Source organism: Pinus tabuliformis, chromosome 9 (assembly GCF_031772625.1).
Source record: "Pinus tabuliformis cultivar Carrire ecotype Pingquan chromosome 9, CPIR1, whole genome shotgun sequence".
NCBI lineage: Eukaryota > Viridiplantae > Streptophyta > Pinopsida > Pinales > Pinaceae > Pinus > Pinus tabuliformis.
This window is the reverse complement of record NC_142307.1, coordinates 1,742,117,299-1,742,132,743: the sequence shown is the minus strand read 5'-3', so window position 1 is coordinate 1,742,132,743 and position 15,445 is coordinate 1,742,117,299. Positions and strand designations below refer to the sequence as shown.

The window sequence follows — 15,445 nt, the reverse complement described above, 5'->3', positions numbered from 1 at the left end:
CATCCCAAACATAAGCCCATTCAAACCAATTCGTAATATTGGAAAAATCAACTGCCATGGGAACTCAAAATCAAATTATGTCAGTATGCAACAGCCTTTCTCCAAGTTAGCCTCTGCAGTAACTATCTATTGTATTGAATTAAGACAGCAAACCTGGAATTTAAAGTTTGTATGACCTGGGAAAAGGTAGAAAGCATGCCACGCAGGCTGGAGTCCAAAAGTGTTCGAATCTCTTCAACTGCTGGAAGTCGAGCTGCTGTTTTCTGTCAGATAATTCCAACTCAGTCTGTCAGATATCTTTGCACAATGTCTGTGAAAACCTACAGCTCCTTGTAAAAGTCATTGGCCATATACAAGGAAATGTTTAACCATGGTGAAAATAGTTCCAAGTAAACAAATTCTAGGCATGTTCTCCTTCTGCAAGTAATTTTCCTTATGCATTTCTTTCGTTCTCTTTCTATCAACAATAAGTTATAATTAATATTGTTTTAACTTTTAATACAAGTGTGGGAATGCAAAGTTGTCAATTAAGTCTAGCTTGTGCAATTGCAAGAATGGAGTGTTATCCTCCCTGACCAGGTTCAATTCCCACAAGTGACATGTTGAGTTCTTAATCAGTATATTGATGTAACAGCCTTGAACCCTATGTTGACACATCCTCAAGCTTCTGCAGAAACTGGTTTACCTTAAGTACCATTCTCGGAATGAGGGGAAGTGTTTGGTGGGTTTCCTCGAGATAAATACTTAAAAAAAAAGTGTGGGAATGCAAAGCTGTGCAGGAGAAGAACAGAAAACTAATACCTGATGACTTTGGACTTGCTGCCAAAGTTTTGTCTCTTCATCCATGTTATCTGGAGCCAAACTCTGCAAAAAGAAAATTTCAGAAAAGATGGACACTAGCTAAGAAAAACAAACAATGTATATGAGGTACTTCTAATTACATCACATCATAATTAAAATCCAGCAATTGGCCAAGTTCAAAAGCTTCATATCAGAATTCCAGAGATCTAGAACCTATATTTATGCATCCTGAATTTTTTTCAAAAATGTACGGTATAAAGATTAGGCTAGAATATTTTCTGGTAATGAGTTAAAGCAAGGAAGAAAGATATTGCACAGTAAAGAAGAAGCGGGTGAGTAGAATGTCCATCATTGGAATATGACGGTTCCAGATAAAGTCATAAAGAAGAAAATGATACAGAAAGAAAAATAGGATCATTTTTGGTGTTTCTGCTCTTTTATATCTCCATATGAGGTATACAGGTCTGCATGATTCTACGATTTTGCATGCAATCATCTGGGCATCTTTTTGGTGCCGTGTGACAGGAACTTTGTACTAGTGTGGGGTCTCTCTAGAGTCTAAACAAGTTTAACACACCTTGCTGCATCATGAAAGTCAAGTTCTTCAAACGAGAATTGAACAATGGGGTAGGCAGTTTCACACAGGGTGAGCTTTCATGGCTAATAACCATAGTAACAGGAATCACAGATTTTACGTAGGAAACACGAGTCTGACCCGACTTGCCAGCTAAAAGTGTAGTTATGACTCACTGACAAGTCAAAACCAGGCTTGACCAGTACCACTTGACCAGTTTTACCCAGCGACCAAAAGTCTAACCCAACTTATTGACATAACAACTGATTATGACTTGGCCATAAGTAAACTGTAAAACCCAAGCTTGGGGATACAATTCATTAACCAGTCAACAATTTGTATTTGTTAAGCCCAGATTTGACTCGTTGACAATTCTATAAAGGCTCAGAAATAACCACAATGCACTTCATTTTCATGCTTTTCTGTTGGAGATTTTCACCACAGCTGTGACAGCTCTTCCAAACCTGACAGTGACTGAAATAAGGACAAAGTTGGACATCTAGGGAATCCACACCATCAATTTCTGACACACAAAAAGCAAGTGTTGGCACATAAACAGCAACAAGGCATCTAGGGCAAACTGTTCTAGCCATTTCTCAGACCCCAAATAATTTCTAGAGGTAGAATCCACCTCTCTAATTCGTTTGTTCACAGTTGCTAGTGTTTTAGGGCTTACAATTAGGGTTGTATTTTTTTCAAATGTTTATAATGTTTTTTCTGCTGTATTTTTAGGGCTTTTTTCCTGTATTTTCTCGAGAATATGCAGCTTTTGAGGAATATATCAACTGAAAATATTTAACATTGCCTAAAAGTTATAACCATAACAGAATTTTTGGATTAAACGCTAGGATTGTTAAAAGACCAAGGTAAAAAGATTTTGCATGGAATTATTGCAAAGTTCCAGGCACTATAAATAGAGTGATGCAAGTTTTTCCATAAAGATTATAGTGGCAGATAAATACATTTAAATATTACCTCCTGGAATTTGTCAGGAAAGAAGTTACTCCTTGCCAAGCAGCAGATCAAGATGTTAAACACCAAGCAAATTTTATCTTAGACACCTTTGGCCCTTTACTGAGAATAAGGCCAAGAAGGCCAAAATATATGCAGAAATTTCATCATTAGGGGTCTGACAATCATCTTCTAATACACCATTGTCAACCCTCTCTGCAGAATCTACAATTTCAACCACCCCTCATGCTTAAAGCTAACCTCACGGTCACCCAAGCCCCATGCTACCTCATACTGCTACAAATCTTAGCAGTGGAGGTGGCACTAGACATACATTGTTTCTACCTACACACTAGCAGGTTCTCAACCCAGCTTGGAAAGCACAGCATGGAGGAAGAATGTGCATATTCAAGGAAGGCCATTGCCAGTCTTGGTACTATTTTGACATTCCCTTCAACTGTGCCAGAAGCCCTTAATGGCAAGCTATGATTGGTGGAGTTGCTTTAGTGTGTCCAAGGTTCAAAGCCCCTACATCTAAAATGCTTCAGACTATTTTGTTGGTGGAAACAATCAATCATGTGAAACAAGTACTTGCAGAATACAGTTCCTCATGGGCAGGTACAAATTCCACTGTCATGAGTGATGGATGGACAGATATAATAAACATGACCTAATGATTTTCCTTATTTTTATTCCAATGGGCAGCAACATCAATGGATGACATTAAAACATTACAAAACCATCGAAGGTATGGAGAAGAGCACTCGTGTTTAACGATGGGTTTTGGAAGAATATTGATAACACTATTCCTATGACACAGTCACTTGTAAAAGTGCTCAAGTACTTTAATTATTCAAAGTTTATTTCATTTTTTAATTTCATTAATACTAATTTCATCATTCAAGAGATCTGCTAGGGTTTCTTTGCTCTAATGTCATTGGGGATTTTGGAGCTCAATTCCTACCCTGGTTGAAGTTATTGGCCATCCTTTCTCATTTACTGAATTTTGACAGCTTGGTTGTCATACAAATTGGCATTGTGGCTCTCTTAGCCCACCATATGGAGTGCAGGTGACCATGATATGGCCACCCTGCTACCTTAACTCTTCTCTTTTGGCTAATTTGGAAGGAGATATGCATAAGGAGTAAGTGTCGGTAGCATAGTTGCAGGAAGAACCCCCCCCCATTACCCCCTTGCTCCGGCCTTGGAATCGTGTTCCAAGTAGGAGCACTTAGGGAGGATCCTTGGGAGTGCACTCTAGACATTTTGGGCATGCTCCCAGCCAATTTGAGACTGTGACACTCCCTAGGATGCTCCCAAAGCCATAGAGCGTGCTCACTGAACACTCCTATATGCTCCCCAGGTGTTCCTTGGGTGCTCCCTAGGCACTCCTTGGAAGCTCCCTAGTGGTAATGTTAAATTTTTAAAATCTTTTTTATCCTTTTAATTAAATTTTCAACATTATCATTAATTGTTTCAAGATGTTTGGGAGTGGTTCCAAACTCATTAGACTTCCTATAGAGAAAATGGAATTTCCTATCCCATTCAAAATTTAGTAGACATAACAGTTTTTGGGATTTCAAGATGAATGGGATTGCTGCATTTTCATTGGATTCTATCACATATGAGAGTATGTGATTGGCATTTAATCAAGAGCACCTAGCCTTATATGTACCCCCAATGTTGCTGGTGTTGATTGTTAAACTCCTTTGTCATAGCCTTAGCAAAAATGTACCCTTCACTCAAACCAAAATCATTGATCAGGCATGTTAAGCATTTTCTACCTTATTTTAAGGCTTGAATTAGGCAATTTCATCAAAATTGGGTGGCTTCTATTGATGTCCCTAGAGGATTGAGGTAGAGGTAAAGGCTAGACATTAGACAAAGAATGAAGGATGATACTAATGACGAGGATTCCGATATAAACAATGGTCAAACATTGCTTGTCAAGGAGTGGTGGAACATGCATGGTGGTGCTACCTCACAACTACAACATGTAATGCCCATAATTCAAAATACAGGAAACATGTAAATACTCATAAACTGGAAAACAGGAAGCATAAAAATGTAATTTGCACTTACCTGAACTGCTAACTGATTGCTGACTCTGCTATTGAACTGGTGATTCCGCTGCTGGTGATGCCGTGGCTATTTTGATCCAATCTTCGGGAGGCCAATACCACCCAACCAGACTGAGCAAACCTAGCTGCTCAATCCAGAAAGCTTCCCAACAGAAGCCCTCTGTCCCTCTGTGCCCAGAACCTCAGACCACTTAAAGCTCTTCAATGGATAATTCCCTTCTCCTGGTTTCCTCCTGGTGAATTTATGCTTCTCCTTCTCTGCTGCTCCTCTCTGGTTTCCCCCCCCCCCCCCCTCAGCGGTTCAGATTAGCGATTTATAATGGCAGGCTCGACGGTGGCCACCCTCCTGCTTCCGGCCACCGCTCTCCTTCCTCCTGACACGCCCCGCATGCAATTTAAGTCTTAGATCTTTTCCCGGCCAGGTGCGCTCTGCCATAAATTCCAGGTATGCTACAACATATGGTTGCTTTACGCTTAACCTCTGAATATCTATACTTTCAGTTTATCTTATAACATTTAAATCTATATAATATTATAAAGATCCATTTATATAGTTTATATCTTATAACATTTAAATCTATATAAATATTATAAAGTTCCATTTATATAGTTTATAAAATTTATATTATAAAGTTCAGATATATATATTTTATAAATTTAATATATGTAAATTATAAAGTTCAATTATATTTTTTTATAAAGTTTAACTTATATATGTTTATAAATCTAAATTGTATTTATAAACTTAACATATTTATTGCTTAAATTTCATCACATTTGTTTTATTATAAAGTTTAAAACCTTATATAATGGATCAATTTAGCGGGGTCGTTACATACACCCCCCCTTCTGAGAACTTCGTCCCGAAGTTTAGAATTTTAGGTTCAAGGTTTTAATGGACATGACCCTTTTCTATCCAGGTCCCCAAGCTATTCAAAATCATCCTATCCTCCCTAATCTCTTCTGCTCCCATCATATCCGTCCTCTACTGGAGTATGCCATGGCGTCAATTTTACTGACCTAACCATTCATAAACACTAAGGTGACAGCGTCGGTTATACCGACCTGATTCCCAGTAGGCAGCCGGCAGTCATCATCACACGTCTAGGGGAGCGTGACTCGCACAGTCCTCCCATGACTCCAGGGTTCGGAGGATAAACGGTGGGTAACACCTCCACCCCTCCCAGTAGAATTAGGGCTACTACCCTATCATAGGATCATTTGAGCTTTAATTGTTCTGAGGTTCTGTCATCACGTGGTCATCTCGAAAATTGGATCATTTATCTGCAATCATACACTTACCCATGCATTCGTAAAATGTGCATCAGCATATTCAAAATAACTCATGTATTATTTACATATGTCACTACAACATAACATATTTTGCCATATTCCAAGTACGTCTTTGGCGTTCATCTAGAATGTATTCACTTCCTGATTTCTATCCTATTGATCATACTAACAATAAAATAAATCAGATCTATAATATCTTAATTTTTATCGGAAGAAAACTTATTCAACTGCCTTAACTTTACTTCAACATTTATAATTTAGTAAAATAAATCACATATATTGTTTTGGTATCCATGTACCAGCAGGAATTAAACACATATTATTTTGGTATCCATGTACCAGCAGGAATTTAAACATATATTACGCCACAAAATTTCATGTTTATCCCTAATCATTCAAATGTTTTTGGGTCCCTGATTGTAGTGAAGTAAATATATACTAAACATAGCGTAAAGTTCTTCAAAATGGACATAAACTAGGGTATCTCTGACATATGTCCTCTGTATTCTCCCAAGTTGCTGATCCAGGACTATACTTGTCCCATTGGACCTTAACTTGGTCCACCAGACGGTTCCTCAACTGTCGAACTCTACGTTCCAGTATACGTAAAGGTTCGACCGTTATGACTCCCTCGTCCGATACCTGCAATTCTTTCCACTGGATGTTATGAGATAGATCAGCTACATAATGTCTTAATACAGAAACATGAAATACATTATGAATTCTATGCAGGTGGGGTGGCAGGGCAAGACGATAGGCAACAGGTCCAACTCTTTCCATGACTTTGAACGGTCCTATAAATCGGGGTGACAACTTTGTCCCTTTTCCGAATCGAATAGTACTTTTATTTGGTTTGATGCGGACGAAGACCTGGTCCCCTACTTCATATTTCCTATCAGATCGGTGAGCATCAGCATAACTCTTTTGTCTATCCTGTGCTTCTTTTAATCGTTGTCTAATCTGGCTGACCTGCGCTTCCATTTCATGGATTAATTCCGGTCCTATTATCACTCGATCTTCTAACCTGTCCCAACTTAACGGTTTTCTGCATGGTCTGCCATATAAAGCTTCAAATGGAGGCATCCCAATCGAACTGTGGTAACTGTTGTTGTATGCGAATTCGACTAAGGATAAATACTTTTCCCAGTGTGATTGTTGATCCATTACATACATTCGCAACATGTCTTCAAGTACTTGATTTACTCTTTCAGTTTGCCCATCAGTCTCAGGATGGTAAGCAGTGCTTAAATTTAGCTGAGTACCTAAGGCTGTCTGCATGCAAGTCCAGAATCTGGAAGTGAATCGCGAATCTCTATCGGATATAATCTTCTTAGGTACTCCATGAAATCTGATAATTTCATTTATGAATACTCGAGCTACGTCAGCAACATCATAAGTATCTCGTACCGGAATGAAATGGGCGCTTTTTGTTAATTTATCCACCACTACCAGAATAGCATTGTGTCTTTGAGAAGTAAGAAGTAGTCCAGTGATAAAATCCATAGAAATGGTCTCCCATTTAGACATAGGAATGTCGTGGGGTTGTAAGAGACCCGCTGGGTGACAATGATCTGCCTTTACTTGCTGACATTCCAAACATTTTGCAACAAATTGAGTGATATCACGCTTCATGCCTGCCCAAAAGAAGAGTTTCTTGGTATCCGCATACATTTTCCCTACTCCAGGATGAGCACAATATACTGCTTTGTGAGCTTCCCTAAGGATGGTATCTCGAAGATCTTTGTCATCAGGAATGTACATCCTTCCATGGAATCGTAAGATCCCATCGCCTTCTAATTCATAACCCTCAAATTTAGATTCTTTAGCCTTAATACCCTCTAGACTTGCTCTCACCTTTAAATACCAGCTGTCTTTTATAAGACGATCCAGTACTCGTTGTCTTAAGTCTACTTTAATGGGTATGAGAGAAAATATCCGAGGTCTTCTGCTTAAAGCATCGGCTACTACATTTTCTTTTCCCTTAATATATGATATTCCGAAGTCATATTCACTTAGGAATTCACTCCATCGTCTTTGCCTGGCATTTAAGTCCCTTTGGATGAACAAATATTGTAGACTTTGATGGTCGCTTTTAAGTGTAAAATTTCGTCCCACCAGATAGTGTCTCCAGATCTTTAAAGCTAGCATTACAGCGGCCAATTCTAAATCGTGAGTAGCATAGAGTTCTTCATGAGGTTTTAGCTTTCTGGAAGCATAAGCTATCACTCCCTTATCCTGCATCAACACTGCACCCAACCCTTGCTTGGATGCATCAGTACATACCGTAAAGTCTTTGCCCATATCAGGGACTCTTAGGATTGGTGCACTGGTGAGTAGTCTTTTGAGTTCAGAGAATGCTTTATTACATTCCTCGGTCCACTCATACTTAACACCTTTATGCTGAAGGGCTGTGATTGGCTTTGCGATTTTGGAGAATCCCTCCACAAATCTCCGGCAATAACCTGCTAAACCCATAAAGCTTCGTATCTCATGTGCATTTTTCGGTATTGGCCATTCCATGATCGCTTTTACCTTCTCAGGATCTACTGAAATCCCTTCACCTGATATGATGTGACCCAGATAATGAATCTTTTCCTGAAAAAAAGAACACTTGGATAGTTTTCCATATAACTGACGTTCTCTAAGGCAGGACAATACTAGCCGCAAATGCTCTTCATGCTCTTCTTCATTCTTGGAATAGATGAGAATATCATCTAAAAAGACTTGTACAAATTTATCAAGATACTGACGGAAAACACTGTTCATAAGATTCATGAATACGGCTGGCGCATTTGTTAATCCAAATGGTACCACAGTAAATTCATAGTGCCCAAAACGTGTCCGGAATGCAGTCTTAGAGATATCACTTTCAGAAATCCTTAGCTGATGATACCCTGATCGAAGGTCAATTTTTGAAAAGACAGCAGCTCCTTTCATTTGATCGAAAAGATCATCGATTCGCGGCATAGGGTATTGATTCTTTACTGTAGCTCGATTCAAGTCTCGATAGTCTATGCATAATCTTAAGGATCCATCTTTCTTCTTCACAAAAATTACAGGAGCGCCCCAAGGTGAGGTACTGGGCCGGATAAGCCCTATATCGAGTAGTTCCTTCAACTGGATTTGCAATTCCTGAAGTTCTGGAGCTGTCATTCTATAAGGCGTTTTAGAGATCGGTTGGGTACCTGGCTTTAATTCAATAGTGAGATCCAATTCTCTTACCGGGGGTAATCCAGGTAGTTCCTTTGGAAATACATCCGGGAACTCGGCTAACACCGGATATTGTTCTAAGGATGGCCCCTTTTCCTGGCTCACTTCGTGAATTGCATAAGCCTGACAACCCTTTCTTAAACAACGCTTCACCTGCATTGCCGAAATGTAGCGTAAAGAAACTTCCCTCTTTATTCCTTGAATTTGGATTACTTCTCCCTCGTCGCTTATGCCCAGAATCCTTTTTCCATAACAGTCCACCCAAGCTTGGTGAGCTTCCAGCCAATCCATACCGATGATAAGGTCATACGTTCCTAAGACTGTGACATAGACTTTTAGTTTAGTAGAACAGACCCCTAGGTCAATATTGCATTGATCCACACTCAAGCCCACGGTTTGGAGTTCTCCTGAGGCCATTTCCACTTGGTGGAAATCATTTTGTCTACGAGCTGCCAACCCACATTTGTTTAATGCATATGACGAAATGAAACTATCTGTGGCACCAGTATCAAATAAGATTTTGAGTTTTACGCCATTGATAGTACCTGAAGATTCCACTACAGTGGATTGATGGGCTGCTTGGTCGTGGTTGACTACTGCATGAATTCTATGATTACTTTGATTGGCTGATATCGGCTCCTTCCCAGTCCTTTGCAATATATTCGATGAAGCTTCTGGGCAGTTACGCTGGAAATGCGGCCCCCCGCATCCCCAACAATTGAGCTGTGCTGATCCTCTTGAGTCAAGGTGTGAATTTCTAGAGAACGAGCCGCGTCCTCCCATGTTGATTCCTCTCGCACTCCTTCCTCTACCGGTAGTCCCTCGCGATGCCCATGGTCTGGTGTTGGACGATTCCGCAGCTATAGTGTTTACTGCCATGGGAACTCTTGTCCCCACACTTGGGGTAAACCTGTTACCGTAAGGTGGCCTCGAGCTACCTCCTCTGAAAAAGTTCCGGGGAGCCTTCCCTGGAAACCCTGATTGTAAAGGCCCTGCTGGCCCCATATCCTTTTTGATTCCAAGGTGCTCTTCTGCATAACGGCTACATTCGACTGCCTCGGCTACAGATGATGGTTTCCACATACTTACCAAGGCTCTGATGCGAGGGTTTAACCCAAATATGAAGCGTTCAGCTTGACGTTCATCAGAGTCTAAGTAGGGAATGTATTTTACCAGCTCCATAAACCTTATTTCGTACTCTTCCACCGTTTTACTTCCCTGAATTAGTGTATGAAAGGCTTTGGCTTGCTGTTGTTGAAAGTATGGAGGTAAATACTTTGCGCGGAACTTTTCCTCAACTAGTTCCGAAGGAACATTATCCGATGTAAGGCGCAGCTGCTTTTCCAGGTTTCCCCACCAAATCAAGGCACTTTCCTTTAGTTGAAACACGGCAATTTTTGTTTTTGCTGAAGGTGAATATTCTCTTAACTTAAAGCACCGGTTCATCCCTTCCAACCATGCCTCAGCGCGTTCACCAGCTCGACCACCCGAAAATTCTGGGAGTCTAATTTTCTGAAGCTCTCTAAAGATGTCTTCTCTCGACCTTCTGGGCTCCAAATTATTTGGTTCCGCTGAACTGGTGGCTACATGCTGAAATTCCTCTTTGTTTTTAGCCTTAGTTGATTCCTTTAATGTCTCCAATAAGGCTTCCAAAGAGTTCATTATCACAGTCAACTCTGGCGTTGGAGCGTTTGATGTTGACGGTTGCCTTGGTGGTGACGAAGGTGATGGGGATGATGATGGTGACGGTGGCGGCATTAATGGTGATGATGCTGCCTGGTCACGTCGTCGTCGCTCATACGTCCTTACCATTGTAATGGTCCCTGAACACAAAATAAAATTTATATATATAAAAAAAAATGAGGCGGATAACCGAATTTTAACACACAATTTTCTTTGCAACTTCACATTTATAAACGGGTATAGTTTTGCTATTTTTACCCGCTAGGCGGATCTTACTGGTACCGAGGTCAAGGAGGGTGGTCTCGCGACCTCCTTGTCCTAATGCAGGGTATTCTATCCTAGAATGAATAATGCAGAAGTATGGTTATAGACTCCTAACAATTGGGATAATTTCTCTGTCTGGGATGTGATTTGCTTCAATGGAGGAATCACATGAATAATACTGTAATGAATTCATTTAAAGATTTTTTTTTGTTTTTTTTTTTTTAAATTCAAAACACCCAGATTCCTTAACTTGGATATGGTGACAAGGCAAGGAGCATTAACAAGCTTGCTCGTTTGGCCCGCAAGCAAGGTCTTTATGATGTGTCACTGAGCTGAACAAAATGCTGGCTATTTCACACGGGAGTTCAAGCACGAAAGATTTGTGAAAATAAGAGGACAAGCAAAACTGATTTAGAAATGAGAGGGAAATTAAGAACTGGGATCAATTTAATTAATAGTACCAATCTGGAAAATTGTCCTAGTCAGCACCGGGCAGAGATTTTTTGCCTTAAGGGAGAATATTTCCAGAAAATGAATAACGGTACCTATGCTAATGAAATTAAGATATCTGATCTTGTTTCTTGATGAAATATTTCTGGTTTCAACAATAATTTCTGTTATCATATGATTTTTGTGTTTTAGATTTTACTAGTTTTGATTATGACTCTTGATTTTAATTTTGTCACATATTTGATATACACACATGCATATGGCACACTTGGGACACCTACTAACCTGGATTTTAAAATTGGCATCCCCATATATACCCGTACGACCATCAATGGATTTCGACAGCCGTGGGGATTTATAGGACTATAGAATATCCTTATCAAAGTTATATTCTGTGAAACTCACTATTTATGATAAAAAAAAAATGGTTTTGCAGATGAAGCATTAGAATAAGACTTTCGGGAACAGCTGGAAGAATGTGATAAGGAGTTGTTCACTGTCCTTCAAAAAGGGACCTACTGTACCTTTCTATCGAAGATGACAAGGCTGCTTTAAAGAGAATGCAACAGATCCACAGTAAGAACACCATGGCGCTGGTGTTCTTGATCAAGAATAGAATAATTCAAAGAACGATGGCATTGATGCTATGAAAGGCAATTGTGTCCCCCATGATACTACGAGGAAAAATAAAATCATAGGTGCTATGAAGAGCTATTAGATTATGCTTTAGTATCTACCATGTTCACAATCAGCTTAGGCATTATAACATCACGTTAAAGTATCAAATCTATACCATGAGATCAGGACCATGCATCTGTCAGCTGAAGCATGAGGCTGGACAGAGTTGATACAGGATGTCTGGGGCATCTGAGAGTGATGGAAGCTCTGCAGTCATGTAACTGAGGGAGAATAAGGAAAATCTACATCTAATAGGTATGAAAAGAGACCTCATGCAAGCTGGAACATGCCACACGGTTCATTGGATGGCTTGGGATTGTTACCCGTGAAGAGGCAACATTTGCAATCTAGAAATCCCCCTTAACATGAAATAACACTTTTTATGATTACCCAGATTGTATTTAGCTCACTACAAAATTTTTTAGCATACTGTCTCAATAATTTTATAGAACTATTGATGTGAAGACTGTTTATAGGTCAATTCCTGTCCAATGGGTCACCCAGGTAATCGACTGTGGTGTCCACTGGTTCTTTTAAAGAGTCATGTAGCTACATGCCACAGTTTTAATTCAATAATGACCGCATCTCCTCTCAGAGAAGATCCTCCCGAAAACGTCTTTAACATCAATGCAAACAATTCTGACTGACGTGCTCAGTGAAAGCGAAGTCATTTCGGAGCAATTATCGTCAATATTACTTAGCAGATTAAGAAGAGAAAAAAAATGGGGATATTTCTCTGGCTGCATATAGGCTAGCCATGAATGTTATGAGGTGTGTGGCAATTAAGCTTGAGAAAAAATGTGAATCTTTTTCTTACATCGGTAATGTCAGCCAAAAGAAAATCTGCAAATGATCTATGCAATTATCATGAGATCATTTTTTTTTAACATCTATCAGTGTGCACTCAAGATATTGCGGTCTGTCATCCCGAATTTGACTCAAGAGCTTCGGTCAGAGTTGTCAGATGTGCGACTGAGTGCAGTAAAGCTTCTTGGGAGTATCACTACGATTCCAAGTCATGAACTTGCAAAAGAGTTTCAACCACTTCTCTTAGAATTTTTTAAAGAGATTTACAGACAATTCTATGGAGGTTCGATTAGCGGCTGTCAAATATGCTAAAGAATGTATTTTGTCAAATCCATTTAGGCCTGAATCATCTGGCATAGTTGCTGCTCATACCGCGTGAAGTTCCCCGCGAAAATAACATGCGGTAATGTGGATGGAACAAGCCGCCTTCACTGCTCCTCGAACGGCGGATAGCGTGAATCGAACACGCGACCGCTGATGCTATTTGCGCTTTTGCAAGTTTGAAGGTTCTCCAGTATTGATACCGGAAAGGGGGCGACTTATGAAAAAGGTCTATAAACCATTCTTTTGGCTATCGATTGTAGAGCAGATCTCTCCGTGAAGAAATAAACAAAAAAAAAAGGCGATGAACGGAGCAGCGAAGCTGGGAGTTCAGAAAAGAGAAGTTCGTATCTTAAAAAAAAAGGGCTGAGACGGTTGCAGGTAAACGGCGGTGATGATATATAGCAGGAAATTGAGGTTTCAAGTTTCCTCAGAATTCAGTTCGATACAAACCCTAAGACTGTCGTATCTACTTATTCCAGAACGAATTAAATCATGGCAGAATTAAATCACAGCGTACAGGAGCGTAGGCCTGGGAGGTCCCGAAGGTTTGAACACGGGCTCCGATACCATGTGTAATGCCCATAATTCAAAATACAGGAAACATGTAAATACTCATAAACTGGAAAACAGGAAGCATAAAAATGTAATTTGCACTTACCTGAACTGCTAACTGATTGCTGACTCTGCTATTGAACTGGTGATTCCGCTGCTGGTGATGCCGTGGCTATTTTGATCCAATCTTCGGGAGGCCAATACCACCCAACCAGACTGAGCAAACCTAGCTGCTCAATCCAGAAAGCTTCCCAACAGAAGCCCTCTGTCCCTCCGTGCCCAGAACCTCAGACCACTTAAAGCTCTTCAATGGATAATTCCCTTCTCCTGGTTTCCTCCTGGTGAATTTATGCTTCTCGTTCTCTGCTGCTCCTCTCTGGTTCCCCCCCCCCCCCCCTCAGCGGTTCAGATTAGCGATTTATAATGGCAGGCTTGACGGTGGCCACCCTCCTGCTTCCGGCCACCGCTCTCCTTCCTCCTGACACGCCCCCGCATGCAATTTAAGTCTTAGATCTTTTCCCGACCAGGTGCGCTCTGCCATAAATTTTCAGGTATGCTACAGCATATGGTTGCTTTACGCTTAACATATGAATATTTATAATTTCAGTTTATCTTATAACATTTAAATCTATATAATATTATAAAGTTCCATTTATATAGTTTATATCTTATAACATTTAAATCTATATAAATATTATAAAGTTCCATTTATATAGTTTATAAGATTTATATTATAAAGTTCAGATATATATATTTTATAAATTTAATATATGTAAATTATAAAGTTCAATTATATTTTTTTATAAAGTTTAACTTATATATGTTTATAAATCTAAATTGTATTTATAAACTTAACATATTTATTGCTTAAATTTCATCACATTTGTTTTATTATAAAGTTTAAAACCTTATATAATGGATCAATTTAGCGGGGTCGTTACACAACATTTGGCAACATGGGTGATTTCATAATTGGTGAACACTTCTTCTATAGAGAGGTGCTTAGCAACTAGCTTAGATTATTGTTTGGATGACTGCACCTTTCAGTGTTCATGCTTCAATGTGCAGATGACCTATTTTGTAAACATAACTATTTAGTCGTGTTATTGTTGATAGTTGCTAGATAACCTATTTCATTCCATAAGTTAATGGTCTACTTTCTTTTATGTGGCTTAAAAATTTGTATGTTTGTTTGTAATTGCTAGAATCTAGATGGTTGATGCTCGAATAATTAATCATTAATGTACTATGGATGCCATTTCTATCTTCATTGATGTACAGATATGCATGTTTTCATATATTCTAAAACTAATTTGGCATTTTGGATTTTTTTAAATATAAATGCAATATATATAGTCAATTGGGGTATCTCCAGTGGTTGGGAGGAAGGAATGGAATCCTCCCACCCCAGGTTCAATTCCCGCAAGTGACACGACGGATGTTGACAGTGTTGGCAGTATACATATATTCTTCATATGGAATATACAGTGTTATACCTATACCTATACCTATATATATATCTCGAGTGGTTGGGAGGAAGGAATGGAATCCTCCCCACCCAGGTTCAATTCTTGCAAGTGACAAGACGGATGTTGACAGTATTGGCAATATACATATATTCTTCATATGGAGTGTTGTCGCGCAAACTGGCACGACAACGCTCAGACCGGGGGCTGTCACTCTGATCCCCGGTCTCTCCGTTTAAGCCTGTCTCCCGCGGCTAAGGGGGGTAGTCCCTGGAAAAGATGGAGGCCAACTGCCAAGCAGTTGGGCTGGG

The 15,445-nt window shown here is 39.7% G+C and overlaps 1 protein-coding gene across 1 annotated transcript in view; it reads right to left on the bottom strand.

Annotated features, from left to right (window-relative positions):
* Window positions 1-15,445, bottom strand: part of LOC149155678 (non-canonical heme oxygenase HOZ, chloroplastic-like) — a 208,552-nt gene that overhangs the window by 149,337 nt on the left and 43,770 nt on the right. The window contains exons 2-3 of the mRNA XM_089441040.1: window positions 802-864; window positions 177-263 (exon numbers count right to left, since the gene is read on the bottom strand). Of these exons, the coding sequence (XP_089297166.1) occupies window positions 177-263; window positions 802-864 (150 nt within the window). The remainder of the gene's footprint in view (window positions 1-176; window positions 264-801; window positions 865-15,445) is intronic.